The 12,823-nt window shown below is 42.0% G+C and overlaps 1 protein-coding gene across 1 annotated transcript in view; it reads left to right on the top strand.

The window, feature by feature from the left end:
• The window catches only part of skic2 (SKI2 subunit of superkiller complex), a 79,657-nt gene extending 72,307 nt beyond the window's left edge, over positions 1-7,350 (top strand). The window contains exons 28-29 of the mRNA XM_060904656.1: positions 2,234-2,374; positions 6,768-7,350. Coding sequence (XP_060760639.1) covers positions 2,234-2,374; positions 6,768-6,968 — 342 coding nt within the window. The 3' untranslated portion in view covers positions 6,969-7,350. The remainder of the gene's footprint in view (positions 1-2,233; positions 2,375-6,767) is intronic.
• Positions 7,351-12,823: the final 5,473 nt, after the last annotated feature.

The raw sequence follows: 12,823 nt of genomic DNA, 5'->3' as shown, positions 1-12,823 counted from the left end.
CAAGATGCTCTTTTTATACCCAGTCATGTTAATGACCTATTGCCAATTGACCTAATGAGTTGCAATTTGGTCCTCCAGCTGTTCCTTTTTTGTACCTTTAACTTTTCCTGCCTCTTATTGCCCCTGTCCCAACTTTTTTGAGATGTGTTGCTGTCATGAAATTTCAAATGAGCCAATATTTGGCATGAAATTTCAAAATGTCTCACTTTCGACATTTGATATGTTGTCTATGTTCTATTGTGAATACAATATCAGTTTTTGAGATTTGTAAATTATTGCATTCTGTTTTTATTTACAATTTGTACTTTGTCCCAACTTTTTTGGAATCGGGGTTGTACATCAAAACATGAAGAAAAATGTATGAATATTTTAATTACTTTACAGAAAATGAAGAAAAATGAACATTGGGCTGTTCAAAAAAATAGCAGTGTCTGCATTTTTCATTACAAACTCCAAATATTTACTGTATAAACTGCAAAAATCTTAAGGATTTAGTATTCCTGTGAATCACTAAACTAATATTTAGCTGTATAACCACGGTTTCTGAGAACTTCTGGCACCTGTGAACAGGTATTCCAGCCCAGGATGATTTGACAACATTCCACAATTCCTCTGCATTTCTTGGTTTTGCCTCAGAAACAGCATTTTTGATGTCACCCCACAAGTTTTCTATCGGATTAAGGTCCGGGGATTGGGCTGGCCACTCCATAACTTTCATTTTGTTGGTCTTGAACCCTGATGCTGCTCGCTTACTGGTGTGTTTGGGGTCGTTGTCTTGTTGAAACACCCATTTCAAGGGCATTTCCTCTTCAGCATAAGGCAACATGACCTCAAGTATTTTGATATATGCAAACTGATCCATGATCCCTGGAATGCGATAAATGGGCCCAACACCACAGTAAGAGAAACATCCCCATATCATGATGCTTGCACCACCATGCTTCACTGTCTTCAGAGTGTACTGTGGCTTGAATTCAGTGTTTGGGGGTCGTCTGAAAAACTGTCTGCGGCCCTTGGACCCAAAAAGAACAATTTTACTTTCATCAGTCCACAAAATGTTTTTCCATTTCTCTTTAGGCCAGTCGATGTGTTCTTTGGCAAATTGTATCCTCTTCAGCACGTCTTTTTTTTTTTTTTTAACAGTGGAGCTTTGCGGGAGCTTCTTGCCGATAGATTAGCTTCACACAGGCATCTTCTAATTGTCACAGTACTCACAGGTAACTTCAGACCGTCTTTGATCACCCTGGAGCTGATCATTGGCTGAGTCTTTGCCATTCTGGCTATTCTTCGATCCATTCGAATGGTAGTCTTCTGTTTTCTTCCACGTCTCTCTGGCTTTGCTGTCCATTTTAAAGCACTGGAGATCATTTTAGCCGAGCAGCCCATCATTTTCTGCACTTCTTTACAGTATATGTTTTACCTCTCCAATCAACATTTTAATCAAAGCATGCTGTTCTTCTGAACAATGTCTGGAACGACCCATGTTTCTCAGGTTTTCAGAGAGAAATGGATGTACAACATGTGCTGGCTTCATCCTTAAATTAGGGCCACCTGACTGACATCTGTTTTTTCACAGAATGAATGACCTCACTAATTAAACTCCACACTGCTATTATTTTGAACACGTCCCTTTCACTTAATTATTCGATTACACAGACTCGGAGCATGCATATCATGAATGTTGGGTCTGTTGGTTTTCTATGACTCTACTACACCTACTGGTAAATTATTTGCCATGTAGTAATATAATTTCCACCAAAAACAGTGATTGATCTGGTTAGTCATGTTGGACTGCTATTATTTTGAACACAAGTGTACATGTATTTGAATTTGTATTTGTACTGTATGTCCTTGTGCAAATGTCAATACAGTATACTTAGTAAGGAGGCTATAATATTTATTCTGGGGGAGAACCCCCCCCAAAAAAATAAAACAACACCAGAGGCCACGTCACCACTCGCGCACCCTTCTCACCTTTTTCACCCCGACCCGTTTTCATGCCTGCATGTGTCAGTACAAGTTGTTGAACAGCTCTGGAACATGAACAAGTTTTAAACAGAACCTGAAATCGTAAGTGATGATTGTGTGTGTGTGATTCTAGCATGAAGGAGCAGATGAGAATCAGGTAGAGAAATACAAGCTCTATGACCTTGAGTATTTAATTGTAATAACCTGAGCAGTAGCCTCCTGACTGTCTGTCATGTCATGTCTTGTCTCGTCTCTCCTCAATCAGGCGATCGACCGGGTGCTGTGCGTGGCTCATCGTATCGGGGAGCTACAGCGCGACTGCGGTCTCGCCCAGACTGCCGAAGACTTTGTGTCCCAGTTTAAGTTTGGCCTGACTGAGGTGGTGTACTGCTGGGCCAGAGGAATGGTGAGCACTGACCCAAAAACCCACACAAGTTTGGCCCTGCAAGGCTGCCTTATCACTCAGGATTTTTGCGAGTGTGCTTTTATAGGAGTTTAACAGTGTGATAGATGAGGAATAAACCACTTAGGCGAGCGCTCTTACAGGAAAATGATCAGTGACATGGTGGTGCAATGAAGCAGAGTGACTTATCTGTGAAGATACTCAGTCATCCAGGTACATAGTAATCTGTGGTTGGTAGAAGAGAGCAACTGGACTTGCTTGAAAAGTCTTGAAGACGTTTCGCCTCTCGTCCGAAAGGCATCCTCAGTTCTGTGTGTCTAATAGGGAGTATCAGGTATTTATCCTCTCGTGGATCATCATAGAATCCGAATCAGAATGCTGATGGCTGCATTGTAGGTGGCTGATAGATGTCATAGACACCCACCTCTGTTCCGTGATGGTCGTTCCAGGTTGACAAAAATGAACGATCCTCTCTGGCTAAGATGTCTGCCAGTTTTCTGGAAGTCCTCTCATACTCCCGCACCAGTCGAAGGGAACGCATCCCAAAGTGCGTAGAAACATATCTGTGAAGATACTCAGTCATATACCTGGATAGACTGAGTATCTTCACAGATATGTTTCTACGCACTTTGGGATGAGTTCCCGTCGACTGGTGTGGGAGTATGAGAGGACTTCCAGAAAACTGGCAGACATCTTAGCCAGAGAGGATCGTTCATTTTTGTCAACCTGGAACGACCATCACGGAACAGAGGTGGGTGTCTATGACATCTATCAGCCACCGACAATGCAGCCATCAGCATTCTGATTCGGATTCTATGATGATCCACGAGAGGATAAATACTGAATACTCCCTATTAGACAGACAGAACTGAGGATGCCTTTCGGACGAGAGGCGAAACGTCTTCAAGACTTTTCAAGCAAGTCCAGTTGCTCTCTTCTACCAACCACAGAAGCAGAGTGACTGTTAATACACTGAAGTTGATAATTTTACAATATCTGAGCACATCACAAAGTGTCTTCCTTTTATACTTTTAATGTTGTGGAACATCCATGAAATAAGCCACTTCCTGTTATCACTTGCAGTTTTGCAGCTATAAATACTCAGTCCTCTTTCCTTTGTCTCTTGCTTAAGACAAAAAAAACGCAGCTGGTCATGTTGTTAAGAAGCCCTAAGGCACAAAATCCTTGATGCTGAAGACTTTTGTGTTTTGGAGACTCCTTCCGTAAATGGAAAATTATCATTTCCTTACATAAAATCTACTGTATCACTGATTAGGTTCGACATTTCAGCTTTTACTTTTTTGCTTCTAGCATATTTTCACATCACTGCGAGTTGGCTAGTGGTTAGTGTGTCCGCCTCTCGATCAGGAGATCGCAAGTTGTACTCACGGTCAGGTCATACCAAAGATCATCATAGAAATGGTACCTACTATCGTCTGGCAAGGCACGCTGCAATACAGATGCGAGTGGAGAGTTAAACTCTCGCAGTTACCAGAGTACTAGCCCCCCCCGTGTACCCCTAGCTATGTAGTAGGCGAGAGGCCGAGGGCTATGGAAATGGAGATCGGCGCCGCCCTATGCGCCACATGGCGTGGGAAGGACTTTGATTTGATTTGATATTTTCATACATCATTGATGTACTGCTATTATCACATTTTATCACAATACACTCCCCGGCCACTTTAATAGGAACTTGTTCTTGGCTGCAGGACTGGAACCCAACGTGGTGTTCTGCTGTTGCATGCCGAGATGCTTTTCTGCTCATCACGGTGGTAAAGAGTTGCTATGAGTTACTATATCCTTCCTGGCAGCATGAACCAATCTGCCCATTTTCCTCTGAGCTCTCTTATCAACAAAGCGTTTGTTTCCACCCACAGAACTGTCACTCACTCGCTCAATGTGTTTTGTTTTTCACACCATTCTGTGCAAACTCTCGAGACTGTTGTGTGTGAAAACCCCAGGAGATCAGCAGGTTCTGAAACAACGTTCAGACATCAGAACGGGAAAAACTATGATCTCAAAGTGTGACTGACTTTCACTGTGGCATGGGTGTTGGTTTGAGCCAGATGGACTGGTTTGAGTATTTCAGAACCTGCTGATCTCCTGGGGGTTTTCTCACACAACAGTCTCAAGAGTTTGCACAGAATGGTGCGAAAAACAAAAAACATTGAGCGAGTGAGGGACAGTTCTGTGGGTGGAAACGTATAGAACAGAGTTACTGTATCCTTCCTGGCAGCATGAACTAGGGATCGACCGATATGTTTTTTTTTTCAGGGCCGATACCGATTATTATGGAATTGGGATGCCGATAACCGATATGTGCAACCGATAAATGCAAACATTATAATTCACATGAAATTAAACATAGCACACACTGACACAGACCTTCATATCCATGAAATGTATGTTTAATTGTAAAATTGAACATGAAATTTTGTGCAGGGAGATGCCAGCAGCATTTGTACAATAAAGTCAAACATTAGTTAGAATAAAATGAGAAAAAATATTCACCAATAAAAAAATAAATCACTCCCTACTATATTACAGCTCACCATTTTCAGTGGAAAATAAATGAAAATACACTCTGGATTCTTTTACACTAAGAACTAAGTAAGACTTACCAACTTCAAGTAGTTTTTAAATAACAAATCAAGTGTAGGGAGCTGCCTGCAGTGTTTTTTAAAAAGTAAAATCAAACAAAGTAGGCTATCACTCCCTATTATGTAACAACTTAATAAGTAACCATCTACGGCTCTGCTCCTTTAAGAGTATATCGCTTTCCGAATCAGAAGCGCTAGCGAGGAGAATCACTTGCGCAAGAATTATAAATACTAGTGGAGTACATTACAGCGCAATGTGAAGTAGCATAAGAACATTTAAGTCAAGAGTTTAATTGATGTATTTCGTTCATTACCGTTTATCCAAGCAAGTGTGCATCCACGACACAATTAATGACTGAGCCCACAACAAGCGTCCTGACAAACTCCCTACAGTATTACATAGCCTACTAGCACCATATCACACCTGGCGTGTTTAAATGTTCAAATAGCGCTTTATAAAGTTACCTAACATATACAAGTGCAATGCGCTTTTTGAGCACGAGTCACGTCATGAAGTTTACTCATCACCATAACAAATAGCCAGTAGGCTTGCGCTAGCCTACAGAACACAAACACTACGTTTTATTTCATCTTCCCTTGACCACCTCTCTGTATGGCTGTCATTCTGCTGTTCGAGTAGAACTACTGACGCATTCACAACGTTTCCAGACAGGGATTTTAAAATGACTGCAGCCTACGTTATGCTGGGGACTGCTTACTATGGACAACATGACATGTAGTTTCAGCGAGACTAGTTGGTTGTAGGCTAATTCAAGTGCTTCCTTCCGTAAGCTAAGTTTGCCTGGCTACACAGATGCAAATGGACAATTTGAACGAGTAGTAGATGAAGAATGTAAACATATAATGTTGTGCTTTTGCAACTTGTGTGTTTGTGACTTATTGCGGCAAAAGCAGCGTGTCCTTACCTTGAAGTGGGATCTGCTTCTGCCCGAGTGCCCATACGGCCGCCTTGAAACAGTTCACAGCGTTTAGCTACGCGTGTCGATTGGCTGTATCCCTTGTGCCGCTTCTGCCCGAGTGCCCGTACGACCGCCTTGAAACAGTTCACAGCGTTTAACTACACGTGTTGATTGGCTATATCTCTTGTGCCAAACAAATCAGATGTTGTGGTGGGCGGGACCGTGTTCTTGAACTCAGAGAGGCGAGTGCAGGAAAGGACGTGCAGTGACAGTCGCGTTAGGAATGAAATGGCTGCAAAAAGGCATGTTATCGGCATATCGGTGGAAATTATGGCCGATACCGATAACCCTAAAAATGTAGAATATCGGCCCAATATATCGGCCAGGCCGATTATCGGTCGACCCCTAGCATGAACCAATCTGCCCATTTTCCTCTGAGCTCTCTTATCAACAAGGCGTTTGTTTCCACCCACAGAACTGTTCCTCACTCGCTCAATGTTTTTTTTTTGTTTGTTTTTCGCACCATTCTGTGCAAAGTCTCGAGACTCTTGTGTGTGAAAAACCCCAGGAGATCAGCAGGTTCTGAAATGCTCAAACCAGTCCATCTGGCTCAAACCAACACCCATGCTACAGTGAAAGTCAGTCACACTTTGAGATCATAGTTTTTCCCGTTCTGATGTCTGAACGTTGTGAACATTAACCGAAGCTCTTGATTTGTATCTGTATGATTTGATGCATCGTGCTCCTGTCAAGGGATCTGCTGATTAGAGAACCGCATCAAACAGCAGGTGGATGGGTGTGCCTAATAAAGTGGCCGTTTTTTAAGGTATAAACAGTGCATTACATTACAGTTGTGTGTGTGTGTGTGTGTGTCAGCCCTTTGCAGAGATTGCCCAGCTGACCGACGTGCAGGAGGGGACGGTAGTGCGCTGCATTCAGAGACTGGACGAAGTCCTGAAGGAGGTTCGACAAGCGGCCCGAATTGTCGGAGATTCCGTTTTGGGCAGCAAGATGGAGAGAGCATCCCTGGCCATTCGCAGAGACATCGTGTTCACGGCATCTCTTTACACACACTGAGGGAGCGCGTGCCTCAGGATGGCTGAGTGTGTGCTCGTGTGTAAAAGTGCCAGTTAATGATTGCATGAATGTCTTAACATCCTAATTAATTCATGTGTAACAGCAAACGCACTGAAGATCAGCATGCATTGTTGAAGGAGAAATGGCTACTTCCCGTCTGTCCTGATTAAAGATGGCGTCATGGAGCACTGAAGACGGATGAAGATACTAAATCATTTTAGATTTGCAGTGGGTCCAAACATGTTTACATTTTGTGTGTAGGAGAGCAAGTCTGCTTGCATTGTTAAGAAAGCAGTAATGTCTGTCTGAGTTGGAAATCAAAGACAAAACCAATTATGGGCTGTAATTTATTGTACAGTAATAAAATCTACTGTATATAAAATGAGTAATAGTCGTCCACTCCACAGCACTACATGCTAAGTCTAGTAAAACAAAAAACGACTAGGAGTTGGGGCTCCTAATAATAAACATCACTCTGACTGTCTTGTAAAGTGAACTTAAAAAACCTCTCGTATGGAAACTGTTCTTGGCTTTCAATGTAAAATATAAAACAGCACTTTCTCTCATCGTGTAGCGGATTTTCAGAACATCCTACAAAACAAGTTCATCACTGTCGCTTAAAGGGGAACAGAGGGCAATATATAGAGTAAATATAACAATAAAACACACATTAACGAACCTTATTCAAGACATACAAAAGTTTTTTTGTTCTAAGGTTGGAAAGTTAGTGTTTTGAAAGTAGCTCGAGCAAACTATTTTCGCAGTTTGAACAGCCCGCCATGATATTAATTTTATCCAATCAGAATGCACGTTCATTTTCTCTGCGTAAGACTCATGACGTATGTATGTGCCCAGTATTGGTGGGACATGGCGATTCATTTCCGCCAGTTCGTTCATGTCGGTCAGTTCAGCAAAGAAATTCGTTCGTTTAGTTCGTTCACTCGTTCATTTTGATGACGTCACACCAAAGCGGCACAAATAATGGCTGTCGTCCGAAGTTTAGTTCATCTTGAGTGAACGAGAGGCGGCAGAGGTGCCATCCACAATAGATTTTCATACATTACAATGTGCTTGAGAAAAAGATGGAAGAAAAACATTATCCTAGCATTATCTGAAAAAGACTACATAAACAATTGCTATGCGCCCAGCCCAGTATGGCAGCAGGCAGGCTGGCTGCTGGCTGTTCGTTCGTTCGCGAACTGCTGAGCTCGTTCGCTGTGAACTGAAATGTATTGCTGAGTGAGAGCTCTAAATTGTAAACTAAAGACCTGGCATGTGTCAACGCTCTGATAATAGGGCTCAGATAGCCCTTAAAGAAGTAAAGTGGCGCTGCTCTGCACAGATCAAAATGCAAGTTGGACGCCCTTCTGCTACTGAACAGATCCTGCTGATTCGCCAACGACCGAGATTCAGCGACCGCCCTGCTGCCAGCGAGCAGAGACTGCTGATTCGCGAACGACCGAGAACGAGAGGCAGCGCGATCTAGTTCTAGTCGTTCACTTCGAAGACTCGTTCAAAAAGAATGGCTCGTTCGTGAACGACACACCACTAGTGCCCAGTTGTGTTGGCTCATTGAGGTTGGGAATAGCACGTGTGAATCGGAAAGTAGGATGAATTGTAAGTGATCGGCTACACAATGCCACAGTGTGTTGCTTTCGGATGTAATAACAGGACCGATGGAAAGCGTAACGATCCTCCAGACGTGTCTTTTCACTCGTTTCCGCTGAAAAACACCGTGAGTTCGAGCTTTCTTCTCTTCTTTCATCATCACCGGAGGCGAGAGTACCTCTCCTAGGTTCAAACTGGTACCCTTCTAAGCCGTAGCCTGCTTGCAGTGTGTCTTGCGGGATCTCTTCGTATGATTCGACAGAGCTGTCGCTTTCACTTGATGCGCCCGACGCCATGATTACACGCTTCTCTCCTAGTGCAGTGGGTAGGGCTGACGTCACGGTCTTTTAAAAATGGCGACTCTTGTGCCGTTTAGCGTACCGACTATTATATTTACAATTACCAAGATATTCCGTTGTTTTCTAGTATATAAATTTGATAGAATACTTAAGAATACGTTACTTTGTCATATCAGCAACTGTATATATTATATTTGGTGCCCCTTTAACGTTATGCTTAGATCTTATTGGAGATTTCCAGATTACTTTCATACCTGGTGAAGGTGGTGTCATACTCTTAATAATAGTTTCCATCACAGCGATATTCTTGGTAATAAGTACAATGAAAAAGTCCGTCCGTGTATAAATTAGCTCGTCTCTGTCAGTACGGCTTTGCTTTCTGATCAGCTGTACTATTGCTGTCGGATCACAAGTACGTACTGTATAGTGTAGATGTTTGCTGATTTTTTTTTTCCCTTGCTTTTTTGTTTTTAATTCTAAAACTTTAAATGCTACTAAATGACTGCCTTATTTACCAAATTGAGCTAGCAAGTAAGTGTAACTAGCTAATGCGCCGAGAAAATATTGGCTAGCTAACATGGCTCATCATCCTTCACTCAATACAAGACAAGCTGATGTCAATAAACCATTTACAAGAACACACAAGAATTGTTTTGCACCAAAGACTGGATTGCTTCAGCATTTTTTCGTTAGATTTTGGGAATCCTGTACATGTACAAATGAGTCTATGCATGTTAAAATGTGATTTGTGCAGTATTCCTGCCCCAGCACCACCGGTAACCAGATATTACTTTTCATGTTGGACTGTTCTCAGCACCTCAGTGATATTGACTGTAGCAACATGGTAGTGGTGATGGGGTTTAGAATATCTCCGTGTCACTGCTGGGTTATGAATAGTCCCTAATCAACATTACACATGCAGGCCACTTTTTTGATGGATTAAAAACATGTTCTATTCCCTTCTAGCGAGTTTCATTCATTTGGTTTGATAGCATGTGATATTGTTAGCATATCGCTTATCCTACGTGTATTACGTCACTCTACCCAATGGAGAACGAGCGTTGAAGATGGTTCACGATATTGCATGGTTGTCAAGACAACATGACGTCACATGTCAGAGATGTAAAACTTCCACTTTAGCAAGCGACTGTGACAATTTGTAAACAAACATGGCCGCCAGGTTTCCTTCGTTAAACATGGAAAATTTTGAAAGAGAAAGACGCGTTGAAAACCTGAAAAGAATGTGTATGTATAAATAATAATATTGGCTGGCTTTTTTTCATGGTATATCAGATATATTCCATTCAGTTACTCGTCTTCGACCCGATCAATATCATGTTAGCTGAATGGAATATATCTGATATACCACTCAACACCAGCCATTATTATTTATTAAATATCTAGCTATCAGTGATTATTTGTCCCTAGTTAGAAAGTGCCAAATACATGAGCTCAGGTATGGAGTTTCACATATTCATCCCATGTCATAAGTTTCTTCTGGGTTCTCTGGTTTCCTCCTACCTTCCAAAAACATGCTTGTTCACTCTCATAAATTTGGATACCAAACTGTCCTTTTTTTTTTTTTGTCACCAATCAAATTGGTACTATCAAGAGTACATCTTTTATACCTTTTTAAAAATAATTTGAAGTACATAAATGGATCTTTAAGAACCACTAATGTACCTTTTTAACGATTAACTGTAAAAGCTAATTGCATGAAAGATGCATACTAAAGGTACAAAATCGGTCCTTGTCTTTGGCGGGCGGTAGATTGATTTGGTGACTCTAATTTGCCCCAGATGTGAATGAACCTGAGACTGTGTATACGTGGTGCCCGGGGTAGACTGGTGTCACATCCAGGGTGTATTTCCACTTTGCACCCAGATCAGTGAATGAATTCGAAAGCTGGAAAATACTTACCAGCTCGCAAAGATGATGTACTAACTTGACTATTTTGGCTTGTGTTTTGGCAGCTTATCAGGAACCAAGATGGATTATTCAGCAGAGTGATAAAATATCTACCGAATATAGACAGAAAACAGATATACATGTTAATTTGGCAAATTACAGTGTGTCTATGTATAATTATAGATTAAACTCTGCTTAAGGACTTTGTTTGAGCAGGAAGGCAGCACTTGACCCCATGTATACACTATATGGCCAAAAGTATGTGAACACCACTTGATCCTCACATGCATATGTGCCCATTCTAAGGCCATGGAGTTGGTCCCCTTTTGCTGTTATAACGACCTCCAGTCATCTGGAAAGGCTTTCCACTAGATTTTGGAGTGTAGCTGTAGGGATTTGTGGTTCATTCAGCCACAAGAACATTCGTAAGGTCAGGTACTGATGTTGGGGGAAGAGGTTTGGGGTATCGTCGGTGTTCCAGTTTCATCCCAAAGGTGTTCTTTGGGGTTGAGTTGAATCAGGGCTCTGTGCAGGACCACTCCAACCTTAATACACCATGAGCTTGCTTTGTGCACGGGTGCATTGTCGTGCTGGAACGGATTTTGGCTTCTTAGTTCCAGTGAAGGGAAATTGTAACGCTCCAGCATCCAAAAACATCCAATACAACTGTGTTTCACAATGCTTGGTACAATGGGGCCACTGTAATTAGCGCAAGCTGTAGTGGTTTCCCAGCCATAATGTATGTACATACATATATACATAAAGCACTCTTTAAGCGCATTGATAACACATGCTACGTATGACACTCAGCATCAGATGGTTTGACAAGATCAACAACAAAATAGTCTATGGAAACCTAACCAGAGCTACCATCAAAATCCAAGAGAGGAGGATGAAGCTTGCAGGCCACATAAGACGACATGACGACCTACTGGTGCACAAGCTTCTGTTCTGGGCCCCAAAGCATGGAGAGCAAAGACACAGGCGTCCCTACCTCACATTTCTTGACCTGCTTTACAGGGACACCGAACTTAACAGTGTTGCTGAGATAGAGAGCCTGACGCTAGACAGACGTGGTGGTATACCATAACGTCTCGGACGATGAAGCTGCCCTAATCGAAAACAGTAAGTGTAGCTTGTCAGAGACCAGTCTGGATGTTTCAGCAGGGTGATAAAATGGATACCAAAGGATGAACTGACAGATCACATGAGCATGTATTTGTTTATGGATTCAAGTCTGGTTAAAGTAGATACGCAGAGGCTTTATTTTAAATACATTTCTGATCTCCATCCTTGACTCTTGTATGCTGTGTAAATGGGAATTAAAGAAATATATTTGAGAGTTAAAAAATCAACTGCAAAGTTGGCATTGGAGCTGCCCCGCTGAGCCAGCCAGCCCTGAGTGCGTGACGTCACAGCGGGAACCGGTTTTAAGGCCGAGGCCTTTGACAGCTATAGACCAAAGTCATATAAATAAAAATTTATGGTGAAGGTAAGAAATCCTGTTACCCACTTGCTCAACTTAGACTGATTTGACTTCACTGATTGTGGGTTGACTCTCATTAAAACAGGATAGGCGTTATAACTCACGCAACATACATGCATTTTCACTGATAAAATGTAAAAGGCTCATTAAATAATCAGATGAACTGAGACAATCACATTCTGAAGCAAATTAAACAATCTTATACCGGTAACTTCAACACACAATACAAGTTACATATATTAATCTAAATGCAGGTAAACAAGAAGTGGTGTTTTGTATCCAAATGAGAGTCGGAGCTTACCCGTCTGTGTTCTCGCTTCTTGAAGGCCGATCTTGTGGCTGATTGTTTTGAAACAATCTGACTTTCAGTTGTTGGTTCAGTTCTCTGTTCATTCGCTTCTTCCACGTAAGGGCGAGATGGCAGCGATATCCAGCGCAGAAATAAGATGGCTGCTCCACTCATTCTCCATTTTCTCCATTACTGAGTACTCCGCCATTACTGCTGGGCTCAGGCAATTATTAAAACCCGGGACGGAACGGGAGGTCACTGGTTT

Source organism: Neoarius graeffei, chromosome 22 (assembly GCF_027579695.1).
Source record: "Neoarius graeffei isolate fNeoGra1 chromosome 22, fNeoGra1.pri, whole genome shotgun sequence".
In the NCBI taxonomy this organism is placed as follows: domain Eukaryota; kingdom Metazoa; phylum Chordata; class Actinopteri; order Siluriformes; family Ariidae; genus Neoarius; species Neoarius graeffei.
Note: the sequence above shows the minus strand (reverse complement) of the source record. Positions and strands in the feature narration are given on the sequence as shown.